The sequence below is a fragment of the Nothoprocta perdicaria genome, unplaced genomic scaffold (assembly GCF_003342845.1).
Source record: "Nothoprocta perdicaria isolate Ctin4 unplaced genomic scaffold, notPer1 scaffold_13, whole genome shotgun sequence".
Taxonomy (NCBI): domain Eukaryota; kingdom Metazoa; phylum Chordata; class Aves; order Tinamiformes; family Tinamidae; genus Nothoprocta; species Nothoprocta perdicaria.
In genome coordinates, this window is record NW_020454427.1 from 6813636 (window position 1) to 6837555 (window position 23920).

At 39.7% G+C, this 23920-nt stretch overlaps 2 protein-coding genes and 1 long non-coding RNA gene across 5 annotated transcripts in view; 2 read left to right on the top strand and 1 right to left on the bottom strand.

Annotated features, from left to right (window-relative positions):
* SORBS2 (sorbin and SH3 domain containing 2) overlaps positions 1 to 8531 on the top strand; it is a 115327-nt gene extending 106796 nt beyond the window's left edge. For both annotated transcript variants that reach the window (XM_026033599.1, XM_026033600.1), the window contains 3 exons: positions 3420 to 3469; positions 6653 to 6759; positions 7523 to 8531. In XM_026033599.1, the coding sequence (XP_025889384.1) occupies positions 3420 to 3469; positions 6653 to 6759; positions 7523 to 7584 (219 nt within the window). In that variant the 3' untranslated portion in view covers positions 7585 to 8531. The remainder of the gene's footprint in view (positions 1 to 3419; positions 3470 to 6652; positions 6760 to 7522) is intronic.
* LOC112942625 overlaps positions 1 to 23920 on the bottom strand; it is a 27498-nt gene continuing 3578 nt past the window's right edge. Inside the window, exons 2-3 of the long non-coding RNA XR_003248418.1 lie at positions 1892 to 2044; positions 1 to 133 (exon numbers count right to left, since the gene is read on the bottom strand). This is a non-coding gene — a long non-coding RNA (uncharacterized LOC112942625). The remainder of the gene's footprint in view (positions 134 to 1891; positions 2045 to 23920) is intronic.
* The window catches only part of PDLIM3 (PDZ and LIM domain 3), a 19981-nt gene continuing 18072 nt past the window's right edge, over positions 22012 to 23920 (top strand). For both annotated transcript variants that reach the window (XM_026033602.1, XM_026033601.1), the window contains exon 1: positions 22012 to 22117. In XM_026033602.1, coding sequence (XP_025889387.1) covers positions 22025 to 22117 — 93 coding nt within the window. In that variant the 5' untranslated portion in view covers positions 22012 to 22024. The remainder of the gene's footprint in view (positions 22118 to 23920) is intronic.

The window sequence follows — 23920 nt, forward strand, 5'->3', positions numbered from 1 at the left end:
GCTCTTGTAACATGCTTGCCTGTCCTTACCAGGGAAAGCATGTCCAGTTTGTTCACAGGAATGAAGCGGCAGAGATCCYGTGGTGCTTCTTACTGAAGCTCTCAGCTGACACAGTTTTTATGATTTCTCTAGGCTGATTTAAAGAGAGAGATATTTGTTATGGGTAAGCCTCCTCGTAGCCCCCTGATGACTAAGAGATCCTACAGCTCCCCTGTCAGAGGTCACAGCTATTCACACAGGGTATGGTTGTGTATGCCCAGTGTGCAGTAACAGCGTTTCCGCATAAAAGCAGCTCCGTGTCTAGTCCCTCAGCGTTCTGCTTTTGTCCAAGTGTCTGAGTACTACCGACATACCTTGTTTTGCTCCTGTTGCGCTTCCGTGCTCTGTCTCAGTAGAGCCAACAGGGCTGTGTGTGCCAAAATTTATGTTACAATTCTGTAAATGTATTGTATATCTGCAGTAGTACAGAGTATTTCCAGTGCTAGAAAAACATAAGCGATCAATTCTTTACATGATTTCGCCGTTTTTTCTAAATGGATCCTCTTGTTTCAAAGTATTTCTAGGTTACTAAAACTATCCAGCAGTCAAAGACTTAGAATTCATTGCATGTACACAGGCTTTAGCAAAGCTACATTCTTGGTTTTTTTAATGCATGTCCTCCTTTTCAAAATATTTTGTTGCTATGGTAATTGTGTTGTATTCASTTGCCACTGCCCTTGTTCTCCAAGCGCCGCTATTCCAGACCGCATGCTCCTCAGCCTTTCACAGCAGCCTCACACTGCAACAATTCCATAGCCTGAAGCTTACACTGTAGAGTTTGTTTAGCTGAAAAATCATATTCAACATATGCAAAAATTCTTTATGAGAGTAAGAGTTTATCACTATATGTTACTTTCAGTTTAGGACTACATTATTTTCTGCATTTCTTTCTTAGCATTTGGTCCTTAAAACATAACAGGATGAAATATTTTCTATGTAGTCACTGCTGATCTAGGGGTACTCTCGTGTTGTTTGCTCCATTTTTAAAATGTTTTCTTTAAAATATTCCTTTTTTTTTTTTCTAACTTTAAAAAAAGTCCTGTAATATTTTGGCAGACTTTTGTTTACTACCAGCTATGAGAGGGTACTGTTTGCTCCATCACTTAGCCAATTCAACGCTAGGCAGGCCAGGGTTCATGTATTAGGAGATCCAAGCTGGCATGAGAATTGGAATAAGCCCTGTTTCAATTTTACATGAATGGCAGATGTTACTTCAAAGGAACAATATGCCCCCAGTACTTCAAGGGAATTGTATGGATCCATATTGAGTGTATCCACTATTTTAATTACAAAACTAGAGTCCATCTGTACCTACAAAATGTTTAGGAATATGAAAGATTATTATATACGAACACACGATCATCATGCCAAAATAATAATAAAAAAATTGCTGTGCAATTTTTATTAGAGTAAGACAACTTACTCTAATAAACATTTTGGAGATGAGACCCTAAAAGCCTAAGATTCTTACCTAGGAAATATGAATTGAGCTCAGGAACTCAGAAATATTTGGAAGTTAGAAATCCTGAGCACCAAGAACTTCCATGGGAGATACATTCCGTGGTATCTCCTGGGCACGATTAACCAGGACTTGCAAGATCCCTTCCAGCCACTACCACTGTGTACAGGAATAAGAGCTTAGAGGGAAAAGATGATGTGCAGAAGGCTTCTTGATATGAGTTAGGATAGTATCTAGACATGAATTCAGATGAAGGGAATTATCCAATCTCCCATCATTGAAAACCTTCAYTCACCTTGATCTTCTCTGTCTGCTGTTAACAACAGTGCTTTACTAGCCATGAAATATATTTAAATTGTAAGCATTATATAGAAAAAGATAATATTGACCTACCGTGTTTCTTCCCAACGTGGTACGTGTTCAAAGCATTAAGTCATTTGTAATACTGTTGAGGATGTTGACTGTCACTGTTTGCAAGAAGATCCTTAGCCTCGGTCGAGTTCTCTGGTGTCTTTGACTATCTTTGGCATTAGCTCAGTTACAGACCTGATGAAAGATTAGCAGAGAATAAGGTCAGATTTGAATCCAAATACCAAGCCATCTACCCAGTGAAATATTTTCTTACTTGACACCAACTGTTGAAGGATGTTTACCAGAAACTGAAATGTCTAAAAGACACACCAGAAGATAGTCAAAAAAAAATTAAAAACAAAAAAAACAAAAAAACTATTTGTCATTAATAAAAAAATTGTTATTCACTAGCCTGCATCATTAAGCACTCTACCATTTTTAAAAGCATCTTCTACAGACTATAAAGGTGAAGAGGAGAATATTCAGTGTTGTCTGAAACATCATTAAAATAATTTAAATACCTCATCTGAGAATGTTGGGGGGGAAGCAACATATTTTAATATTTAACTTCCATGGTTAATTATGATGGCCTTTTCTCATAGAAGACTTCTCATCACCTTTAAGAGTAAGCTGAAGGAAAATTTATTAGAGTAGTCTAAGGAGACACAAAGCACGGAGCAGTAGGACAAATTCCACGGTATCAAGRTCAGGTTGCAGTTTTCAGTTCATGAAAAGAAAAAGAAGTGGTGTGTGTTGTGCTTGCCCCGCACGCTGCCAGAGCGGGTGCAGGACAGGATTTCCCTAGGAAGTTAATATTTTTCTTTTCTGTCATTGCCAGATTTCTTAGATATTAGTGATGGTGCTCAATTAAGAATGAAAATAGTTCTTTTCATAACTTTGCACTGGAAATACATACCACTTTCTCCTCTTTAGTAGAAGTGTTAATTGTTGTTTTCACACAATTACATGCGTTCTATCAAAAAAAATTCTGCTCTTTGCCTCCCAACAGCCTGCATGACTTTGTGCTCCTCTTTCAGATCAAACAGTATCAATTACAGCATAGCATGATATGCCTGCCAAGTTAGTACTCTATGTGTGTAACGTAAATTGGGATGATGTTTGTCTATGGATTTTCTAAACTGCCGTTAAGTTTAGCAGATTTTATTTCTGCTTAGCTAAAAAATATATGTTGCCTAAGTTATGTATAATAATGCTCCCAGTTCCACCTGATTTTTTTAATGTTATTTCTCTTTCAGAGTTAGTGAAGAGGTAGTAGGYTCTATACTGAGTTTTTACTACAGTACAAATAGATTAAGTCATATTTTATTTTAGTCTTCATTATACTGTCCAAAAATCTTACCTTTAAACCCACAAAGCTCTCTTCCTTGCCTTGTCTCGTAAGAACTTTGTGAGGTTTGTTGCGGGGGCTGAAGGGGTTTTTTGGCTTTATGCAACGTAGAGTATGAGAATATGAGATGACAACATCTCAAGAGATGGTGTCAGGCCACTATCCAGCTACTTGAAATTCAAGCTATATATCTTTATTACATTTCAAATCATTTCATTTCAGCCACAGCGCCCTGTGTTTGCTCATGAAAACATACACACTGGGGGGGAACCGTAAGTATACTTCTTGTCTACTAAACCCCAAACCTAATATTTATATAATAGCCATTACCTCCTCAAATAATGTGTTCATCTGCCAACTGCAATTACAAAGAGACTCAGAGAATCACAGACAACTGCATGATGTAGGAACATCTCTAAGAAGGTCCCAGAGYCTAAAGCCTGGGCATCATCATCATGGTGCACATGCAGGATAGGTAAAAATAAAAGGATAACTTTTTGATCTCCTCACTATTAGTTCTCAGTAGAATGCCAGTTGAAGATTTATTGTTAATTCAGTTCATCTGCTTCACTGACTTGGCACCAATTATTCAGAAACAGTTGTGGATGACKACTGAAAAATAAATGGGTAATGCTGCATATTAGATGCACTGAAACCTTCTCAAAAATGGGAAAGCTCAAAATAAATGTTTATCATAAAACAAGTAATGGTATTTGGGTGCTTATTATTGCTATGTAAGTACAGGACAAGATTTGTAGTCTCACATCATTGAGACCAATAGCAATCCTTGAACTAGCCTCAGAGTGCTCTGRAATCAGCCCTACTAGCTGAAATCTCCTTAGTATAATTAAGTTTTAGCACCTAAAAATATTTAGAATTTTGGCTTAGTCACTTAAAGAAATGTCAAATGTCTCTTTTTTCAAGGAAGAAAAGGAGTTACTCAATAATCAGACCACAGATAATAATTAATGAAAAATGGACATTTTGGTTGTGATCTCACAGAAAACTCTCTCAAGCTACTGTCCAGTGCCTTTGGGCATACTGAAGTTTCTACTTCTATTTTGTAGGCATAATTATCCAATTCATTTTTTTGCAACATACAGACTCAGACTAGTATGACTGAACTAATTTATGTCTAAAAAATAAATAGAAGTATATTTAAATTGCCAACCAGTCYTTCTTTAGTTGGTCAGCATTGCAAATGGCAGTAGAATCTTTCATGTTTAAGCAAGTATTGAATTATCAGAGACTGAAGTGCCTAGGAAAGGATTAGATGGAAATAACTTAGATTTCTAAAGTAAAAACAGTGCTAATTAGGAAATTCTCATTGTATTTTAGTAACTAATTTATGACACATTACACCTACAACTTTTGTATTTCAATTTATAATTAATTAGTTCTGGAATATCTAACTCCTTCCTCCTTCTTAACATGATTCAAAGTAGTTGAATGAAATATCAAGTTAAAAAAAAAAAAAAAAAAACTTCTCAGATTTGGGGAGGTAAAAGTCAGCTATTAGAACCGGAGTTAAAAATCACATTTTCTTTCAACCAGTCTCTTGTTTCTCCAAACCAGCAACATGAAAAGGATCATGAATTTATTATATAAAGACCTATTTAAGCAAATGGAAACTTTGCCTGATGAAACAGAGCCAAATCAAATATTCTGTACCAACCAGTTTGATCAAAGAAAATAAAATTAAAACCTTTGATTTTTTTTTTTTTTTTTTTTAATATAGTAGGGGGAGGGAAAAGCATTAAGTTTTCAAGTCAGTGAAGTGTTACGGGTAAGAAAAAAAGATCATGATGATGATAATGTTTTGTTTCAGTATTTTGAAGTGACAGTTGTTGGCTCTGTAAGAGCGACAGAGCTGTGCCCTAAGGCAGGCAGCTGGAGCCGGGGCAGAGGGGCTCAGAAGAGCCGCCTGCCTCCCTCTGCCTCGGCAGCCGAGCGGGGGCTGTTTGCCAGGCGCGCTCCACTTAAACACAGGAATCATAAGTACTTAGCAGCACGCTTTCATTTCCAAGAAACTCTACTAAACCCAACATGAAATGAACAATAACAGCTTTGGTAGTCTCATACCTCTTTGCATTCTTCCACCTTGCATCCCTCTTCAGTCTCTGGTGGTAGGGAGACAACTCTGTGAATGCTGTCTCAATTTCCATCCTTATGGCACCCAGCTGAAGCCACTCGCTCACCCAGGGTTTGCTCTGATTTGGTTCTGGGGAGGATGTCAAAGAACTCAACCAGGTCTGTGCTCAACTCCTCCTAGCAGGTTTCGGCTCRGGTATTTCCACCTTTCAGACACCTACTACAGCTACTCGTTCTTCATTTTAGTGTCCCTCACCTATGGGGAACTGCACGCATATTTTTTGTATGTGCTTTTCCTCTAACCTYCTCCCCTATTTTAATCTGTTCTATTATCCGTCCAGCTCTGAGACTGCTGTGGCAGGCTCAAGGCAGACATCAAAGCCTTTATATCCCAGAGAGAATTTCCTTACTTGTGGTTTTTCACTATGAGGAGGTACACATCAAACTTGGGAACAGTATCRTGTTCCATCTTCTCAGTTCCTCTCTTTTCCTTTTGTCTACCACAGAGGGATAGGCAATTCTAGGATTTTTCTTCCCAGATTTTTTTTCCACCCTGCTTTCACACTTTTTTACTACTTCCAAGAACTCCTCTTCCATTTAGACAGGAAGATTTTGRAAGATCACGTGTTTGAACCCAGTAGGTATTTGTCTCACGTTTTGTCCTGTTCCCAGGATAGAATATATAAGGAAAAAAAACCTACAACACAGGACAAGCAGAGGAGGTCCTGCCAACAAGGCAGCAGCTCTTGGGAAGCCTGCTCGAGGAGAGGAACAAATCTGAAAGATGCCTGGGCAGTTCCTGCATCAGCTTTCAGCCAGGATTCAGGSCCCCTCACGTGGTTTATAGCCTCCTATGCAGTGTACAAGCACAACTGAAGTAAGAAAGGTGCCCCTGCTTTCCCAGTAGCGATTGCCCTGGGCCTGCCCCGCAGAGGCACTTTAAGTGCCCCAGCTCTTTGCTGGCCTGTGTGACAGAGCGCTCAACTGCAGGCTTTGCTTTCTGGTGGCTGCTGCTGAAGGGAGGCGAGAGGCTAGCCCAGAGGTGCAGGGGCTCACCTCTAAAATACTGCTGTTGCAAAAATATTACAGTCTGTGTTTAACCAGCCCATTTAACAAATGAACCAGCTAAGGAGGAGTCACGCTGGCCCTGAGACCCCAGCCTTTCGTGTCTGTTGAGGTACCTTTCAGATAGAGCAGGACACTTGCTGTAGAATAGCCCTAGCCCTGGCTCTTCCATTAGGGAAAATACAAACAGAGGGGGAAGGGGTTTAAGTGTCACTTAATGTCTGAACCACTCGTCTACTTCAGCGGCGATACAAAGAACTTTTACTTCTTTTTAAAATGCATCATTTGTCCTATTCAAGGTTTCAGGCTCTATATAACTATACTCCTAGGAATGAAGATGAATTGGAGCTCAGAGAGGGAGATGTCATTGATGTGATGGAGAAATGTGATGATGGCTGGTTTGTGGGTATGTTCTAATTTGGTTGCTTTTTCATTTATATTTTTTTCATTATTTTTGCTATCCTCAGTTTGTTTGGTATAAATTTTGTATTCCATGTATTTAACTTGACCCCCCAACYAACATCCACTGAAAATAGTGGATACTTTGGAGCAGCTGGCCACAAATGCACACGTGCTCTCAGCWTGTCGAGAAGTGCTGCTGTGCTTCACGAGGCACAAAATGAGTTACACACCATTCTGCCCATTTCCATCGAGACTGATGATGTAAAACTTATTCACATTAATACCTCTACGGATTTGGCCATTTCTGAGATCCAAGTATTACTAAACTCATACAGGTTTCATAAATATGTCTAGAAACAAAGTGGCTCAGTCACTCCATAAACTTTCACATACCCTCTGGCTAGGTTTTTTGTCTTGCTAGTTCTTGGCACTTCAAAAAATCCACATTATTCCATTACAACAGACAGCATTTAAGTGAAATAATTTTCCTGTGCCAAGCTGAAATTTCAACACATCAGATTTAATACAAATTTTAATCAGATAGAACATCTTAATCAGATACGCCTCTTCTATTTGTTTTTTTCCTTCCCCCAGTTGCAACTTACTAAAATTCACAACTCTCAAATGAAATTTAAAGTAACTCAGCTGTAAAGAAAATAAATATTTTCCCATTTGCAAAATATTAAAAACCAAAAACACCACACACACACACTTTCATGGTGATTTCCTATTGTTTCCCATCTTTCATCTATTGCTTCTAATTTCAGGAACCTCAAGAAGAACCAAATTCTTTGGTACTTTCCCTGGAAACTATGTCAAGAGGCTGTGAATTTTTTCCCTACTTATTTATGCTGCATCTCTGCAACACATCTGCATAAAGCTGCTAGAAAACATGCTACCCAGGTCTGCTGTTTTCTTGCTTGCAGTCTCAAATAGAGGCCACCCAGTTCATCCTCATCCCATCCCATCCGCCAAMGCTCCCAGCAGTATTACAGCAACGACTGCAGCGTGACTAGCTAAACTTTGCTGAAACAAGAGGAAGCCTTTCAACATTTAAGTATTTGTTGYTTTAAACATTTCGAGACACAAGAATAGGAGAAGTCTGATGACAGGTACACAGGTGAATTGCCAGGAGGGACTGGGGTGGGCTGGTCCTGTTTGGAGCATTAGTGGTACTATCCTGAAGCGTAATGGGAAAAAATATACTTTAAACATGCACACATTAGAGAGAAGTTGCTGTTTACTATTAAAAAGTTGTTTGAATTTCAAAATTCTTTTTAGCTTGGCAGCTTATGTTGCTTTCACTTTGCTGTATCACAAGTTTGCCTATTGTACTGGTTTACAATGTATAAAAATAATACAGATTTTTTTGCCTGCACTTGTTATGTTTTAACATATGCACAGTGATTGTAAAATCTCAAGCAAGCCTAGCGAAGAAAGAGGGGAACTTAAAAGTGTCCTGAATGGGTGCAATGGTATTGGCTAAGCCATTTTTCTTTTTTCCCCCCCAAAAAAAGCAGTAGTGGTTTCTGTTAAAAGGTAAGRAAGTGCAAGAGGCATGAAACCTTGGTAAACAGGATTTAATGACAAGGCAGACAGCGATATAAGCATAGACTATAACCCGCTACTGATGTCTGACTTTAAATGGTTGTAATCCAAATGTTGTAATAGTCAGCAACATGAAATGTGAGAGTTTAGTGTTTTTACGTATCACACGACTTTTAAGCAGGACGTAAACAGTGTTAGTGCAAAATTTTCTAACATAGCCACCTGAAAAATATTCACAAGTATCATGTACTGATTTTATTTCACTGCATATATACGTTAAGAAAACCTGAGTTACACATTCTTTTTAGGAATTTAGTATGAAAAAAAATCACAAATATTGAAACTGATACATTTTAGGTTTTTTTTTCCCCTGAATGAAACAAGTATTTGAAAACATACACTTTTCTTAAACAAAAGTAAGCATAAATAATACATGAAATTAAGGCACACAGTGATAATGACTATGGCTTTATACAGAAAAAAAAATCAGATTTGGTTTCTTTGGCACCTTATAGATGGCAAAAGCTTTTACTGTATTTCTCATGGGTAAAGGATTGAAATTATCAAAATGTATTTAGTTTCTGTAGCATTTTGTACATATGTTTGCTTTATTTTTTTTTGTACAGAGCCATTTTGTTGTTGATTTAAAAAAATTAAGTTCTTTATTTGATCTTTGCCCTTTTCCACACACAAAACATTTCAGTGCATTTTTCTTGCCCCACTTACCATAAGGATATCTGGATAGTGCAATTCTGTAAAATAGCATTTTATGCAGAATTTTATTAATTAAAATATGGTTTTACCAGCCAAATCTAAATGTACATATGTCTTTATTACTCAGAAATGTCATTAAGATGAAGGTAAAGAAACATCTTTGTGCAGCATACCTTTATTATTGCAGATTTCATGGCAAAAGCTTTATATTTCAGAGGCGTTCAACTTTAAATTAGATCTGCATGCAGCTTTGCTGTGAAATTAATACCTATCTTTGATGCCATTTATGATTGAAGACAAATATCTGTTGCCTGTGATATTTAAAAAGTACTGTTTCTACTCTGTATCTGATTTTAAAAAAATATACAAGTTTTTCATACCTGGCTTTCAGGTAACTGACTTTGAATTCTTACAAGCAAAAGGTCTCAGTGGTTTGGGGTTTTTTTTTTGATTTCTGTTTTTTTTTTTTTTTTTTTCCCTCCTTGAATAGACTTCTAATAAATTTTGCTTGGAGTACACAACCGTTTCCTCCCATCATTTCTCAAAATACACCTAATATAGAACGGAAGCGTTTGGTAATAGTTGGCTTTAATGCCAAAAAGTCAAGCTTTTCTCTTGCATGCAACTTGTTTCCTTGCAGCTTCCCCTGCCACTCAACACAAGGTAGATATATGGACAATCAGCCCTGCCCTTGCCTGGCAGCTAAGTACAGTTCCCAGCCGGTCCATTTCACTGTCATCGTGAAGAAAATCTGCATCCAAAAGCACCATTCTAGCTTTCCTCCAGTGGCAGTGCCAATACAAGGTGACTTTTCTGTTGCCACAGCTACCCTGCATTCCAGCGGCACAAAGGTAAAATACACAACTGTGAAACCTGTCAAAGATTCCCACACCATAATTCTTCTCTTTGACTTAACAAAAGCGAAGTGAGAGCTCCTCTGCAAAGCAACAGCATAGAAAAGTCAAAAGCTAAACAAAACCAGATTTGGTGGATCTTCTTGCAATTAGAAGTTTATACTTGAAGTCCTAAGCAACAAATTGAACAACTTGATGTTAAAGACACAAAAACAGCTGATGCAAGGCAAGCCCTGCCCCCAGGAACACTTTTTACCACGTCTTACACATGCTCCTCCAAGTCACCCTGGCCTCCTTTGCCATCTCCCCCCAAAGACTGCACATGCTGTACTTTCTACAACTGGAGAATGCCAGCAAGCTGCATTTTATTATGACTCATCTCTTCCTTCGAGTCCTATCTACACTCATTTTTTTTTTTACCTTTACAATAGCTGTGCTGAAAGAAAATAAATCCTAACAGTCAAAGTACAACCTTTGTCAAAGTACAACCTTTGTGTAGCCAAAGGTAATGCTCGCAACAGGGAAAACTGCCAAAACGCCACCAAGTGACCTCCTTGGGCAGYGTAAACACATCCCTACCAGGAGAACTTGCAAGTTGGACACAGCCCTACTCAATGAGGCTCTTTCAGGTAAATGTGCCCTTCCCATGAAAAGTTTAAACCTTCATCTACAGCTCCTCTTAAAGCCTTGTGAGGCAGGGGAAGGCACAGCGCATGAAGCAAGCCCACGTTGCATGACTTGTCCTCGCTGCTGTGCCAGCCTGCGTGCCAAACAGAGCTGGAGCTCCACTGACCTCCTGCTTTGTACCACACACCGGCAAAAGCAACAAGATGCAGGAAGCAGTGTGCCTTACTACAGTCCTGCGTGAAGTCCTGCGTGACCTGCGTGAAGGGTCTCCCGGCAGCTTTAACATTCTGTTGCCAGCACTGAGGCAAATCATGTTGTCGTGTTACTCTGCAATGCCTGGTATTTACTAGTTGTCTTTAAACGCTGATGTACAGAAGGGTGACAAGAACACAAGGTGCTTCTTGTACATTTGAAAAAGCAACACAAAAGCTCATGTGAAGCAGACATTATGAAGTAAGGCATTCTAGAAGAGCCTTAGGTCATCGCTAAGTATATTCTCTTACAACATCTATAGTTAGTTACATGGTGAAGCCTTGGCCTTGCTCCAGATAACAGCAAGGCCTGTCAAATTCCAGGGCCAGAATTTCTCTCAAGGATCGTAGTTGTCATAGTGTTTCCATGATAGCTTGAAACGGGAAGTACACAAAAGAGAAGCCCTGAGGCAACTCTCTGGTTTGCCTCGTGCAGGCAAAGGCCAGACCCAGCTTGGCTGCTGCCCCACAGAGCAGAGCCCCTTGCTCCCTCCAGCACCCAGCCCACAGCCTGAGCCCAGCACCCATTTATGGAGCAAGGAGGCTGCCAGACCACAACGCGGGCATMACCGCATCATCCACACATGCAAAGCAGAGGGAGGTAGTTAAGCTTTATTTTCTACAACTCTATAGGTAACCAGCATCATACCATTTGTTTGACTAGAGGGCAAAAAAACTGCTGTTTGAATTTCATCTTCTCCCTTGTTATCCAGGAAATTGTTATTAAAAATCATAGTTAAACACCCCACAGTAGCTCTTATTCTCATCAATATACTGGAATCTCTCTCGTTAGCAACTGAGAAATATTATTCTACGTACTGAAATACAGTGAATCTACGTACTGAAATACACTGAAATACAGTGGAAATCCATGAAAAAGCAAATAAAAGAATCACTGACCAAATTCTTGCTCACACTATCCCAAGTCAGGTACTATTTAGGCCAAAGCAAGAGAAGCACATGACGGAGAGGCTCTCTTATCCATGTATTTTGTGTCACCTCCAAAATAGGAAAATCAAAAATTTCAAAATATGAATATGAAGCGATTAAACTAGGGAAGAGCCTAAATAATCCTGAGGGAACAATTTTTGGTCAAATCCTGGCAGTTACTTTACCAGCTTTGCACTCAAAATTCCCACTCCTATGTGACTCCCATATAAGACACTACAAGGCATAATTCTGTAATGTTATATATAGCTTCTGTTTATTCAAGGCTCAGAGTGAAGCTTAATTTGCATGTCATAGCASATTGGGTAATATTACCCAAAAAACATTCTTTTTAATGTCTTAATGTCCATAACAAACATCCCAGTACAATTTTCTGAACAGCCTTTAAGTTCTGTCACATCTAATTAGAGCTAGAGGTTCCCACTTAACAGAATGACATCACATCACAAGTGACACGGGGCGGGGGGAAGAAAATGTGGACTGACAACCAGCAACACGTTGCTAGGTTTATCTTTGGTACAGACACACAGATCTTAACAATTTATGTTTCTCACTGCCAACATAAATAACAGAATTTGAAGCCATTACTTCATCACCATTTTACAATGCTCCAAGTAACCCTCCTGCATTTTCCATCCACCACAGAAGACAGTAAAACACATTTCAATAAATATTCCCAGAATAATGTAATTACTTCTGTTTTCACCAGTGAAGAATTATCAGACATATATACAGTGATTCTTGATCTCTCCCCCTAACCCTTAATCAAAAAAGAAAAAGACTAAAAAAAGATAAGAGGGTAAAGGAGACAAAGCTGTATTGCAAGCCATTGATTCCCTTCACAAGAGAAGGATCCTAGTTTCACCTAGATCCACTTTAGGTCATTTGCTCTTCCCCAACTGATTTTTATTGCTACTTTTATTTGCTAATTAAATACTATAAAAGATCTGGACCTTTGGCGCTTTCTTGGCTGTCTTAAAATATCTCAGTTTCCTTTTAATAAATTGTAATGCTTTTTAGAAGCCACGCTGAAGAGCAAATGGGCTGCCCTAAGCGCCGCAAGAATCACCTAGCCTTCAGTCACTCACATGGGGACGTTTCCCTGACACAGGGCTAAGGGCTCAGCCGCAGAGAGCTGCGTGGCCGGGAAGCGCCTCCATAAGCGACCACGTCGCTCCACGGGGCCGCTCCGCTGCGGCGCTTTGCTGCACAGCCCCCGGGCCGCCCCCGCCGCCCCTCACCTCCTGCTGCCCCCGCTGCCGGGCAGGGGCTGGGGCTTGCGCTCAGCCTGTAATGTGAAACAGGCACAAATCCCGACTGGCTTCACACCTGCTAAGGGCTTTGCTTACGCTGCCGCTGATTCATCTGTTAAACATAGGCACTTTGGCTACATGGCTTTGGAAGTACTGGAGCAGGTGAGAATCAGCCCCTCCTGCCTTACACCGYACAAGAGATTAAATTAAAGCATCAACATCTGAGGAAGGAGAGAGCAGTATTTATACGGCACCTTTTATCCAAACAGCTCTACGGACTATTTATAGCCTCTCTTCATCTGCTACCCCAGGCAACTGTGAGGTACAAGGYACAAAACACTACACGCAAACTGAAGCGGTCAGTATGAAAGCCATATCCCACCCAAAGTATTGGAAATATCAAGGACATGACAACTATCTGCTCGTCACCAAGCCATAYCTACATATCAGTGTTATGAAGTAAGCAAGTTACTATAGGGGTGCAAGATTTCTGTCAATGGCCAGAGGAAGAAAAAAAAWGGGCCTATGCCTACGTCAGCACTAGGTAATCATATCTAGCAAAGCTCTAAGTCACAAAAGATCTGTTCTTTTAAAGATGGCACCCAAAAAAAGAAGCCACTCCCACCCACCCACAACCCTGACTTTTCAGCAGCAGGCATCAGTTTGATGCATGGTAGCACCGTGAAACTACTGCTTAGTATTCAACTTCTCTTGATCTTTTGCACCTCTCCTTCCCTTGTTTACTTATTTTATCAYATACTAAGAAACTGTACAGAGCMGGAAAGCAGAAATCAGCCTCCTGCTGCCTATTCAGCTAAGYACTGGAACAGGCTGCCCAGGGAGGTTGTGGAGTCTCCTTCTCTGGAGGTCTTCAAAACCCACCTGGATGCCRCCCTGTGCCACATGCTCTGAGTGTGCCTGCTTGAGCGGGAAGGTTGGACTAGATGATCTCTAGAGGTCCCTTCCAACCTTGAATATTCTGTGATTCCACCTTATGTATTTAATCAATGGCTAAAATCTTAAAAATTACTASATTAAACTGTGTCCCTTTTACATACACATGCTGTACCTCCAATAACCTGTATTTCTCAAACACCTTTCTCTTTAAAGTCTTCCAAAGCACAAAAATCAGAGGTGGAGGCAATGTGATTCCTGARGGAGAAAGCCACGCTGGAAATAGAAGCGGGCAAGATCAGGGGGAGCCGTTTTCAGGCCCTGGAAAGGGGATACTTGGCTGAATTAATGGAAGCCAAGTGTCATGAACCACCTTCTTCCTTCACTATACACACCTTGTAGTTCTTCCTCTAGGGACAGGTCCCCAAGAAAGCCTGAGAAAGACAACTGTTCAATGAAATGAGGCTAGGAAGACCGAGATCAACGTGGGAGGATCTGAACGCCTATAGCTGAACGTGCATCTGCACACATAAGGTGTTTCTCAGAGCTTGAGCTCCACAGGCCTCTTAATGCCACTCCTCAAGGTGTCCTCAGCTACTTTTTACTCTTCTTCTACCACTCTGCTCCTTCCTATCAACTTCAAAGACAGGAAGATTATGGAGAAGAAGCCACAGAAGCACGAGAGGTGAAGGCGGAACAGCTCTGGGGYAAACTTACCTTTGCACTGCCCCGCAGATGCCTCATGCTGACCCTGTGAATCACAGTGCCTGTCTCTACTGGTGCTGCAAGCAGAGCAGTTTKGCCAAGTGAGAAATGCTGTAATTCTGTGGCAGCCAGCAGAGGCTCTGGCCCCTTGGAGCCCATTTCCCGGATGGCTGTTAAGAGCATACCTGCCACATCTTGGGCATTGCTTGCATGCCTGGAATGCCAGAAGCTTCCAAAAGATGCAACGTTCCTGCTGCACCAAGCCATACCACATATGCTGAACAACAGCTTCCATGGCACATAATCAGCATTAGTTAGAAGGTCCTGACTTTAAACACCTCGATATCCTCTAAGGTGAGGCTACTTTAGCAAGCCATTTTTAAGCTCTGGAAAGCGTAATACCTATCACAACTGCTAAAATGCTATTGACAGGCTAGTGAAAAAACTTCTCAGACAAAACAGTAAAAAAACCACAGTTTCCAAGTCTTTAGTTCTACAAAAATTTTCTGTCAGAGGAGGTTTACTCGTGTTCCAAAGTGCTAGCTGTATATGCTGTGATTTATCTCTGTCTTCATTTTGTAGAAACAGGATTTCCTTTGAAAAAAAAAAACTGTGGAGGGATTATCCTCAAATTCTGGCCTGCATTTCTACAGTACGAAAAAGCTTCAAAAAGTTAATGTTCCCAACTATAGTATGAATAAATAATATTARCTCGCAGTTAATATTACTGATAGCACACATCTAAAGATAAATTCCCTCTATCCTAGAATAAGTCAATAGCAGACACAAAAATACTAGTTTTAAGTCTGTGTGCCCAACAGCTTCCACACTATCTCTTTAGCATACAGTAGACACTGATAAAACTGTAGAGTGTAGCATATAACATTTCTGCCCCATCATGGTTATAGCCTCAAACACACCACGTTTTCTTTGAATCCCATCTGAAAGCTACCCACTTACCCCCACACTCACTAAACAAAAAGCAAACAAATCCAGCAAGAACAAGATGCCTAATTACTTTCACTCTTTTTTTTTTTTTTTTTTTTTTTGCTGATAAGCTAATTTATGGACATGAGCAAGTGACAATATCCCTTTAACAAACAGAAATCAAAATTACAATGAAGAAATACTTCAAGTACAGTCTAAATATAAGCGTTAAGCCTGAATAACTTCAGTGTACATCAGAACTTCCCGAGATCCAGCTCCGTGGCTAGCTACATTCTAAAGCTGCCAATCCCTGGCTCATCTCCCATCCTTAGACTTAACTAAGCAGAGCACCATATTCGTCTTTCAGCTGTTGCTGTTTGTTATGACCCAATAAACATGGATAACTCTTCCATAGCAACTGCTGTTAAAACGTTAAAACCAAGCCACAAGGTAAAAGAAAAATAGATAATGAATACAGTAGATTTTGGAATTTAAAATGACAATTACATATTAAAAAAATTCTCATGTCTGCTTCTTAAAAAAAAAAAAGATTAAAAGATTTGGCATTTAGGACCACAAACAAATACAGCCTCACATCTGATCTCTTCACCAATTGTGTAAGAGGTCTCATCTCATGGGAGACTACAAACTATATCAAGAAATCAGTCTAGAAGTTTGACATGTGCCTTGGAAAAAGCCTGAACTGCTCTGCACTTAGAGCAAACACAGCTATTCTTTCAGACTTTATGCAAAATAAACTACTTTTYATTTCAAAGCTTCCCGAATGTAGGCTTGGTGTCACTGGACTAATACAAAACCACAGCAGATGCCCATTAACACGCACTGACACACACAGGGTACTCAATGGAAAAAACTCCTATCAAATATAGTGCTACAGGGTGAGCTGCTGCAGACCATACCCCAATACTTAAAATTCCACTGACCTCCCTAGTGTTTCCTGTTGCCTACGGGACTCCCAATACCTGGAGCAAACCCAAAGGGAACCCCAGGGACACAGCTTCAATGGCATTCGTGCTGCTGGAACGCAGCTGCAGATAAGGACTTTGCTCAGCTCTGGTAAATACGAAGGTGCACTTCTGCAGCGCAAAAGCTATAAAGAGCCAATTAAAATGAAAGTCAGGAGAGAGGCCAGAAGAAATCAGGAGCCCCAGTCACCTAAGGCAGGTGACTTCTTGTTCAAGAAAGCAGAAAACATGGTGTTTCTASTGGAAAAAAAAAGATACACCCTCAAGCTCCCAAGCTTCGTGGAAGCTGATGGAAGTTTTACCGCCAGCTCAGAGAAGGACGAGATTTCTCTCATCATCCCCTAATGGATGAGAACTATATTACTAATCAAAACACTGTGGTCTGGAAAGAAATCAGAACATTATGGTTTGGAAAGAACACGAAGAAAGAAGACTCAAACGTAAAAATGAACCTCTCGATTCCCCCAGACCTCTTCACCATCCCTTTGGTAATTACAATAAACTTCCCTCTGGAAAGGATCAGCAGGTTAGGGCTACCACATTGCAAGGAAAAAAATCATTTTAGAAATATAAAATGAGACTTTGTTTTTATTACAGGCAGTACTGGATGCCCAAAGAGTTATGTTACAGCTCTTGAACACAACTGTCATTACACACCTAGTGAAGTATTTTAACTCTTTTCCTGAATGTATCTTGCTCTATAATATGACTTATGAGAGATCTCTTAAATCTAACAATTTATATCTATTATTCATTCCAGTAATGCCAAGTTGCAAGCACATCAGAAAAGAGTTTAACAGGCAAGCACCTGATGTTTTGTTTAAAAAAAGGTGTCCACATGTTAATTTATGAATCTTACTGGACTTCTGTTGTGCTGGCACAAAGGCTTGCTAACTCCACTCCAAGTTTACTCTTCTGGAATGAGTTTATTCAGCTCTCAGTGCCAAAATGGGCTTTAAACTTTAAACCAAATAAGGCATCAGCTTGCCAAACTCGGAGGTGACGTTTGATTCTAGCTATTAAACAGAGCTGAATCTCTGATGCCTAAATGAGCCAAGAAGAAAAACAAATTCTTCCTTACAGTCAGTGCTGCAGTCCTAGTCTTTAGGATTCTCCATCAGCACTGCTATAGGCTGTCAAAGGACCAGGAGAAACCCTACTACATACACAGAGGAAAAAGCACGTTCCCTTAGAAATCATTTGGTTCTTAGAAAAGTAATCAAACATGCAAATGGTGAAATGTGTCACAGTTTTCTTTTGGGGGAGGGCTAGAAATCCCAATTAAAATGGGAGTTGATGTTACATCAGACTCTCAGAGGACAGGAAACCTCTTTCCAAGTCACGACACAACTCACGCAAAACAAAGGCACATAGAAATTTGCTAGCAGAACTATCTCCAGCGATCAAAACATTAACCAGAACAACAAGAACACAGATGAAAGCTCAACAGACATACGTCTTAGTTTGCAAACACATTATAGGCCAAGGTTTTGAAAATAAAGATGAATGGCACCTCAATGCCTAAATGAGTAAATGCTGAATTGGCATTCAGAGTAAAGGTTGCTTTTAAGTACCTCRTTATTTTATATACGCCCCCAACTCCACCTTTGCTTTTTTTTTTTCAAAATTAGAAGGAAAACAAGAAAATCCATGCCTAAATTTCAAATAATGCAAAAGTTATTTAAAATAGAAGATTTTAATCTACTTGCATAGACATTTATACAACAGATTTTTGTAACATTATTTCAGTAAAATATTTATTTTCCATTTATTCACTAGTTAGTTTAGGTCAGACAATTAACAGAGACTTTAATAAGCCTCCACTTGCTAAGTAGGAAATCTTCTGGAGAAAAGGAGTAGATTATAAAATAGAAAAAAAAGTCTCAAAGGAAGGAACAGTTCRGCCAAATTGTTTCAAAACAAGGAAGAGAAGCTGAGAGGAGGGGAGAGAAAGAAACAGAGTTGTAGGAATGCCCTTCCCCAGCACATGGGCTGCATTTACAGCAGCTAATGCTTGGGAGAGGGGTAYGAAACTGCAGCCCCTCTCCTCCTCTCAGATAGAGCACGAGAAAAAATACCAGAGCTGTTTGTCATGACAGCTAGGAAAGAGAAAGAGGATTTCTCCTTTGCCAAGAAAAACTCAGGGTACTGCTAATTTATCAGACATCCACTAACCAAAAGCTGATACAGAAAGTTCAACTGGATCCAAGTTATTAACCACTACTGCTCCCTGACCTTGCAAGTTGGAATAGCTTGGGTCTGTAGATGAATTGTCCTATTTTACTGCTTTGGGGGAGTGTTCTAAAATAAGAAACTTTTATTAAAATGAAGCTTCCTCTATACTCTGAAACAGAGAACAGGCCATGCAGTAGGGAATATTCTGGCCTTTCACCTCTGAAGAGCCAGTTTAAGAACATGCTGTTCCATGTGTGCAAATGATGTTCAAACTGCTTTCAGTATCCTAGGCTGCTAGTGCCTAAGTTTCACATACAGAGGCTCAGTTTAGTACAGTTTATCATGAAAGAGACTAAGCTCCAAATTAGGACAGGAGGTTTATCACATTTTCAGCTTAAAAAGTACATATACATATGCTCTGAAAAGAGTTTTATTTTTCCTGCCTCTGCCACGTTTTTTTCTTGTTTATATTCTGCAGCCTAGAAMATATGAGATGACTCTGTATACACTAATTATAAATAGAGATTAAAAAAATAGCAAAGTCTGTTAATCTGTTAGGAAGACATTTTCTTCCATGGAGGCAGGGAAGCACTGGGAAAGAAAAAGGGAGTATTTGGGGTGACAGGTTCACCAGGAATGCGAAAGCAAGCATCCCAATAACACCAGTGGTAAAGGATACTGTGCCATGGGCATGGCAACCTGGTTCCAAAGCAGGCAAGGTCTCTTGGTGTGCACTGAAGCCACTCTGCATCTCCAGCAAAGTCTATCTCATGCTCRTACTCCAGTATGCAAGATGCCTTAAAACTAGACACAGTATAAGAAAGTTGTCCTTATTTCATTGATAAGAGAGCACCTCTACTTAAGTGAGTAACAGTCTCTCTAGCTTCAATCCAATTCAGTTGATCATCTTAGTCTTGTGGGGTGGGGAGGGAGAAGAAAACACAATGAAACACTTYAGGGAGAAACAACAAAACCAACTTTCTTAAAAGCAGTCACTGAAAGAAGCTAGTAGACAGYCCTAAGTAGCAAATATCAATTCATTACTGCCTCCTAAACTGGATTTTCTTTTGAGAGTTACCAAAGAGTAAATAGACTTAAAGCTCAACTAGTGTTACATCAGTACTACATGCTCTGGGTATCCCTGCTTGGGGTTTGGACTAGATGATCTCTACAGGTCTCTTCCAATCTCAACCGTTTTGAGATTCTGTGATTTAGCAAACACCGTCTTGAACAACAGCACCTTGGAGAGCAAGTCATTCTCCCTATAAAAAGGACAGAATACATTTTGGAGCCTTTTATAAGGGAATCCAGAGCTCAATCATATAATAATAACTTCCACTGAAATTAAGAGAAACTGCCCGCTTGGAAAAGGGTTCAGCCCACCCAGTCCCTAAGTATATCTTGTAATATTGCAAATGACACAAAAGCAGATCAAACAAGAGGACAAACTTTACAGACACTCTAACCATTTTTTTTTAACCAACTAACAGCTATCCCAAACTGCCCAAATATCCACCCTTCCTTTACTTGACAAACATTCAAAGTGCTTAGCAGGGTTTGAAAAAGAAGAATTTGGAATAAGCCTCCCAAGCGAGCAAGTTGTTATGCAAGTATAGAATGCTTTGATACTGGAAACTGTCAAGGTCTGATCATAGGTTTGACCTGATACAGCAGTTCTCATATCTGGATGTTTTTCTATCCAAAAGCACTGCAGACTTCACTATGAGACTGACAATACTCAATAACAAAAAAATCCATGAAGAACTTTAACACATCCAAAAGGTTATGCATTTCCACATACAAACCAAAGAGAATATAGGATTCACTAGGAAAAGTGAAAGAAAACMCGTAGCAAACATTGGCGTGTTTTCATCTGATACAGTATTACTTAGTGAGATTTTGACCTTGAATATTTACCTTCAAAACATACAATATATTTAAACCACCAAACTAGTACCCGTGAACTAAATAGTTGCCTTGTCTTACTGTTGTAATAGTTCTATCTTCCTTCAAATCTGTACATTAAGCTATATACCCACAAGCTCACGACAAACTTGCACCAAACTGCAAGCAAGGATTCATTTTCTAATTCCTTATATATTCATCATCATTTTGGGGTGCTGGATAAAGTTGATTTGTTTCTTAATGGAAAAGTCTTTTGAGCCACAGATATCAATTCAAATCATAAACACTTTTACCAAAAATCTCTGAACATGCACAGCAAAAGAAACATCTAAACTGGCTACAGATAATATGAAAATAAACTCATATAGTGAGCAAAAGCAGATACATCCTCTGTCATAAGAAACAGAAAAAAATCTTCTCTCAAAGGCTGGAAAATATATATATATATATATGTGGATTGTTACTATATATATCCTCATTAGTTTTTATTCAGCTGTTCTATCCAAGCTCAGAATTGCTACTGACTCATTCAAAAATAAATGTGACAGTAGACACTGTCAAAAAACAGGCCAAACTCTGGGCAAAGACATGCTTGAAAGAGCATCATTGTGTTAATATACACATAAAGAGAAATCTGTAACAGCATGATAAAGAGAACTAGAATACTAGCAGTGAAAAAAAAAAAATCCTTCTCTTTTGGAGTAAAATATAAGGGACACAGAAGTCAAAATAAAGCAGATCAAGCTGATGCAAGATGGCCAAAAGGACTGCAGGGTATAGTAACACCAACAACCAAGAGAAGGCAAACACTACTAGCCTAGAGAAAACTCAGATTACTATGTTAGGAAGAGATGCCATCAATTAATATTTCATTTCTTTGCCCAGTAAGAGATGTGTGTATGGCATCTATGAAAATGTTTCAGGCCACTAATTACTTGACAGTATTCCAGTTGCTGTTGCTTAAAGATTCAGCTGAAGGGCTACAATGGCTACAAGAAAGAACTTGCTGCATAATAAGGCAAGACATAAAACAATACTTTGAGAAGGAAATATTACCATGAACACTTCTGTTTACATAAAAGAGGTAAGGTAGCCTAGTTAGAACAGTGTGTGGCTGGGTTAAAAGCAGCCCCGGCAGTGGAAGCAGCTGTCACAAATGCAGCACTGCTTTAAGAAACTAGAGGGACACTGCAACCCGATGCGTACTGAGCGCAGGGCTTAAGGGGCCGCTGAAGCAGCAGATAAAGCTGATGTATTTGTTGTAAACTTTCCAGCATTGAGACTTTATTTGTCCGAGGCTGATACTGCCCCCATGGGTGGAGAAGCCGAGGGGCCAGTCGACGTCACAGGCGGAGCAGGGATAAAGAGCAGCACGCGGCTGTGCCATAAGCAGAACCCCCCCGAGCCCGGCTGCCCTGTGCAGCAGCAGGTTGCTGACAGCCCCTCCTCGGCAGCGCGGCAGCCAGCACAGAGCCCTGCACCATGCCGCAGAACGTCATCCTCCCAGGACCCGCGCCCTGGGGTTTCAGGCTCTCGGGAGGAATAGATTTTAACCAACCCTTAATCATTACCAGGGTAAGTATCTGGTCTATTTTCTATTACGTTCATTTATGTTTTTGCYCTTTACTTTTGAGTTCAATGATGCAGATGAAGCCTTAAGTAAATTAGAAAGGAGTTGTTACTTTTGAGAAGTTAGCTGGAAGCTAATAAGTTTTATTAAGCGACATATTTGTGGGATTACTTTATTGCTCAAAGAGTTTAAACTGCCTTTCTATTTATGCCTCAATAACTAAATTCCAGTGCCTCAGTACTAGGAAAACTGTGGTGTTGTGGCACCATTTCCCCATGCATTCAGATGGGAAAATAAGTTTTGAGCTTATTAAAGTCAGACCCCACTTCCATCATTTCTATAAGTAGCCAGGGCGACTACTGGGAGAACAGACCTCTCTGCAGCTGCTCCTCCTGTTGGGAGGTTTGTGCCTCGGGAACTTTTTGTGCCAACTTCAGAGGATTAACGCAACACCCACTTACGCTTATCAAGAGCTTCGATTGGCCAGCAAAGGCAATTGATCTGTGTCATTGATCTCTATCTACAGACACAGATCTAAAAGAAGGAATACATATTTTTATAAATTGTGTATTTTGAAAATTGTGTTTAAACACATCAGACACTAGAATTAAATTTCCTTATATTTTTGCTGCTTTTAAGTACATCAGGCACACCAATATGGGGTGTATCATCTCCTCCTACCCTTCAAGAAGAAAAAAAAGCACTGCACTATGACTCAATATATACACTATGTCTGGTATTAAATAAACGCCAGGAGTCTTGAAGGATGGATAGCACTGGTGAGGCCTTGCAGCAAGCATGCTYCTAAACAGGAGTCTGGCGCTGGTTAAGCAGCAGCATTTCACACAGCATAGAGCTACAAATTAGTTTCAATCAATTATTTACTCCAGATTTATATAAGCCTAACAGAACTCACCTGTTATTTTAACAAGAAATAAAGCCAAATAGTATCATTCTTTTATGTAACCTCATGACAAATGTTAGTAGGACATAACAAAACCTTTGGAGAAACAGAAAAAAAAAATCCCTCTGGATGTTTTTGGGGCCTTCGTTGCCTTTTATGGGCTTCCAAAGGAAAAGTACTTTCCATTATCTCTAACGAAAAATATTTTAGCAGTGTCTGGTTTGTATTTTCTCTGTGTTTAGATTAAGTCCAATGAAGTTTAAAACTGCACTAACAAAAGATGTTACTATAAATGTAACTTTCTAAAGAATAAGCAATTTTACAATTGACTCATACCTAACAAATGCCTCACAGGGCACGAGCAGATGGCTTCTAATAAATTATGGCACTGCTTAATAAATCACATTTCATGTAAAACTATGAAATTATAAAACATTTATATGAAAAGGAGCATGCTCAAGTTTCCTCAGTTGAAACGCAGGAATGTAAGAGAATTGTTGTTTAACATTAATATTTTTATTGCTGTAATATACACCCAGAAGAAACCCCAGTAAGCCTTAACGCAGGGGCTCCCAAGGGTTGGTGCAGAATTCATACGCTCCACTTTTTGGGGCCTAGACYGTCCTTTTGACAAAGGCATTACCCGCAATGCATCCACATTTGACACAGTTGTCACAACAGGAAATATTTTTAGCCATTAGAACAATAACATAGAAGCTGTTTTTTGAACAAAACACTGRGACAGACGTAAGTTTGGTTAGCTGTATCTCTTGGTTAACAACCAAAAGTCTTTACCAGGAGTTGTCTGAAAAACAGACAGCACAACAATGAGGCTGCAAGGTGATTGATCAAAAACCTACCCTTAATGAAACAGAATTATTTCAGTCTATTTTGACCAGAAGAT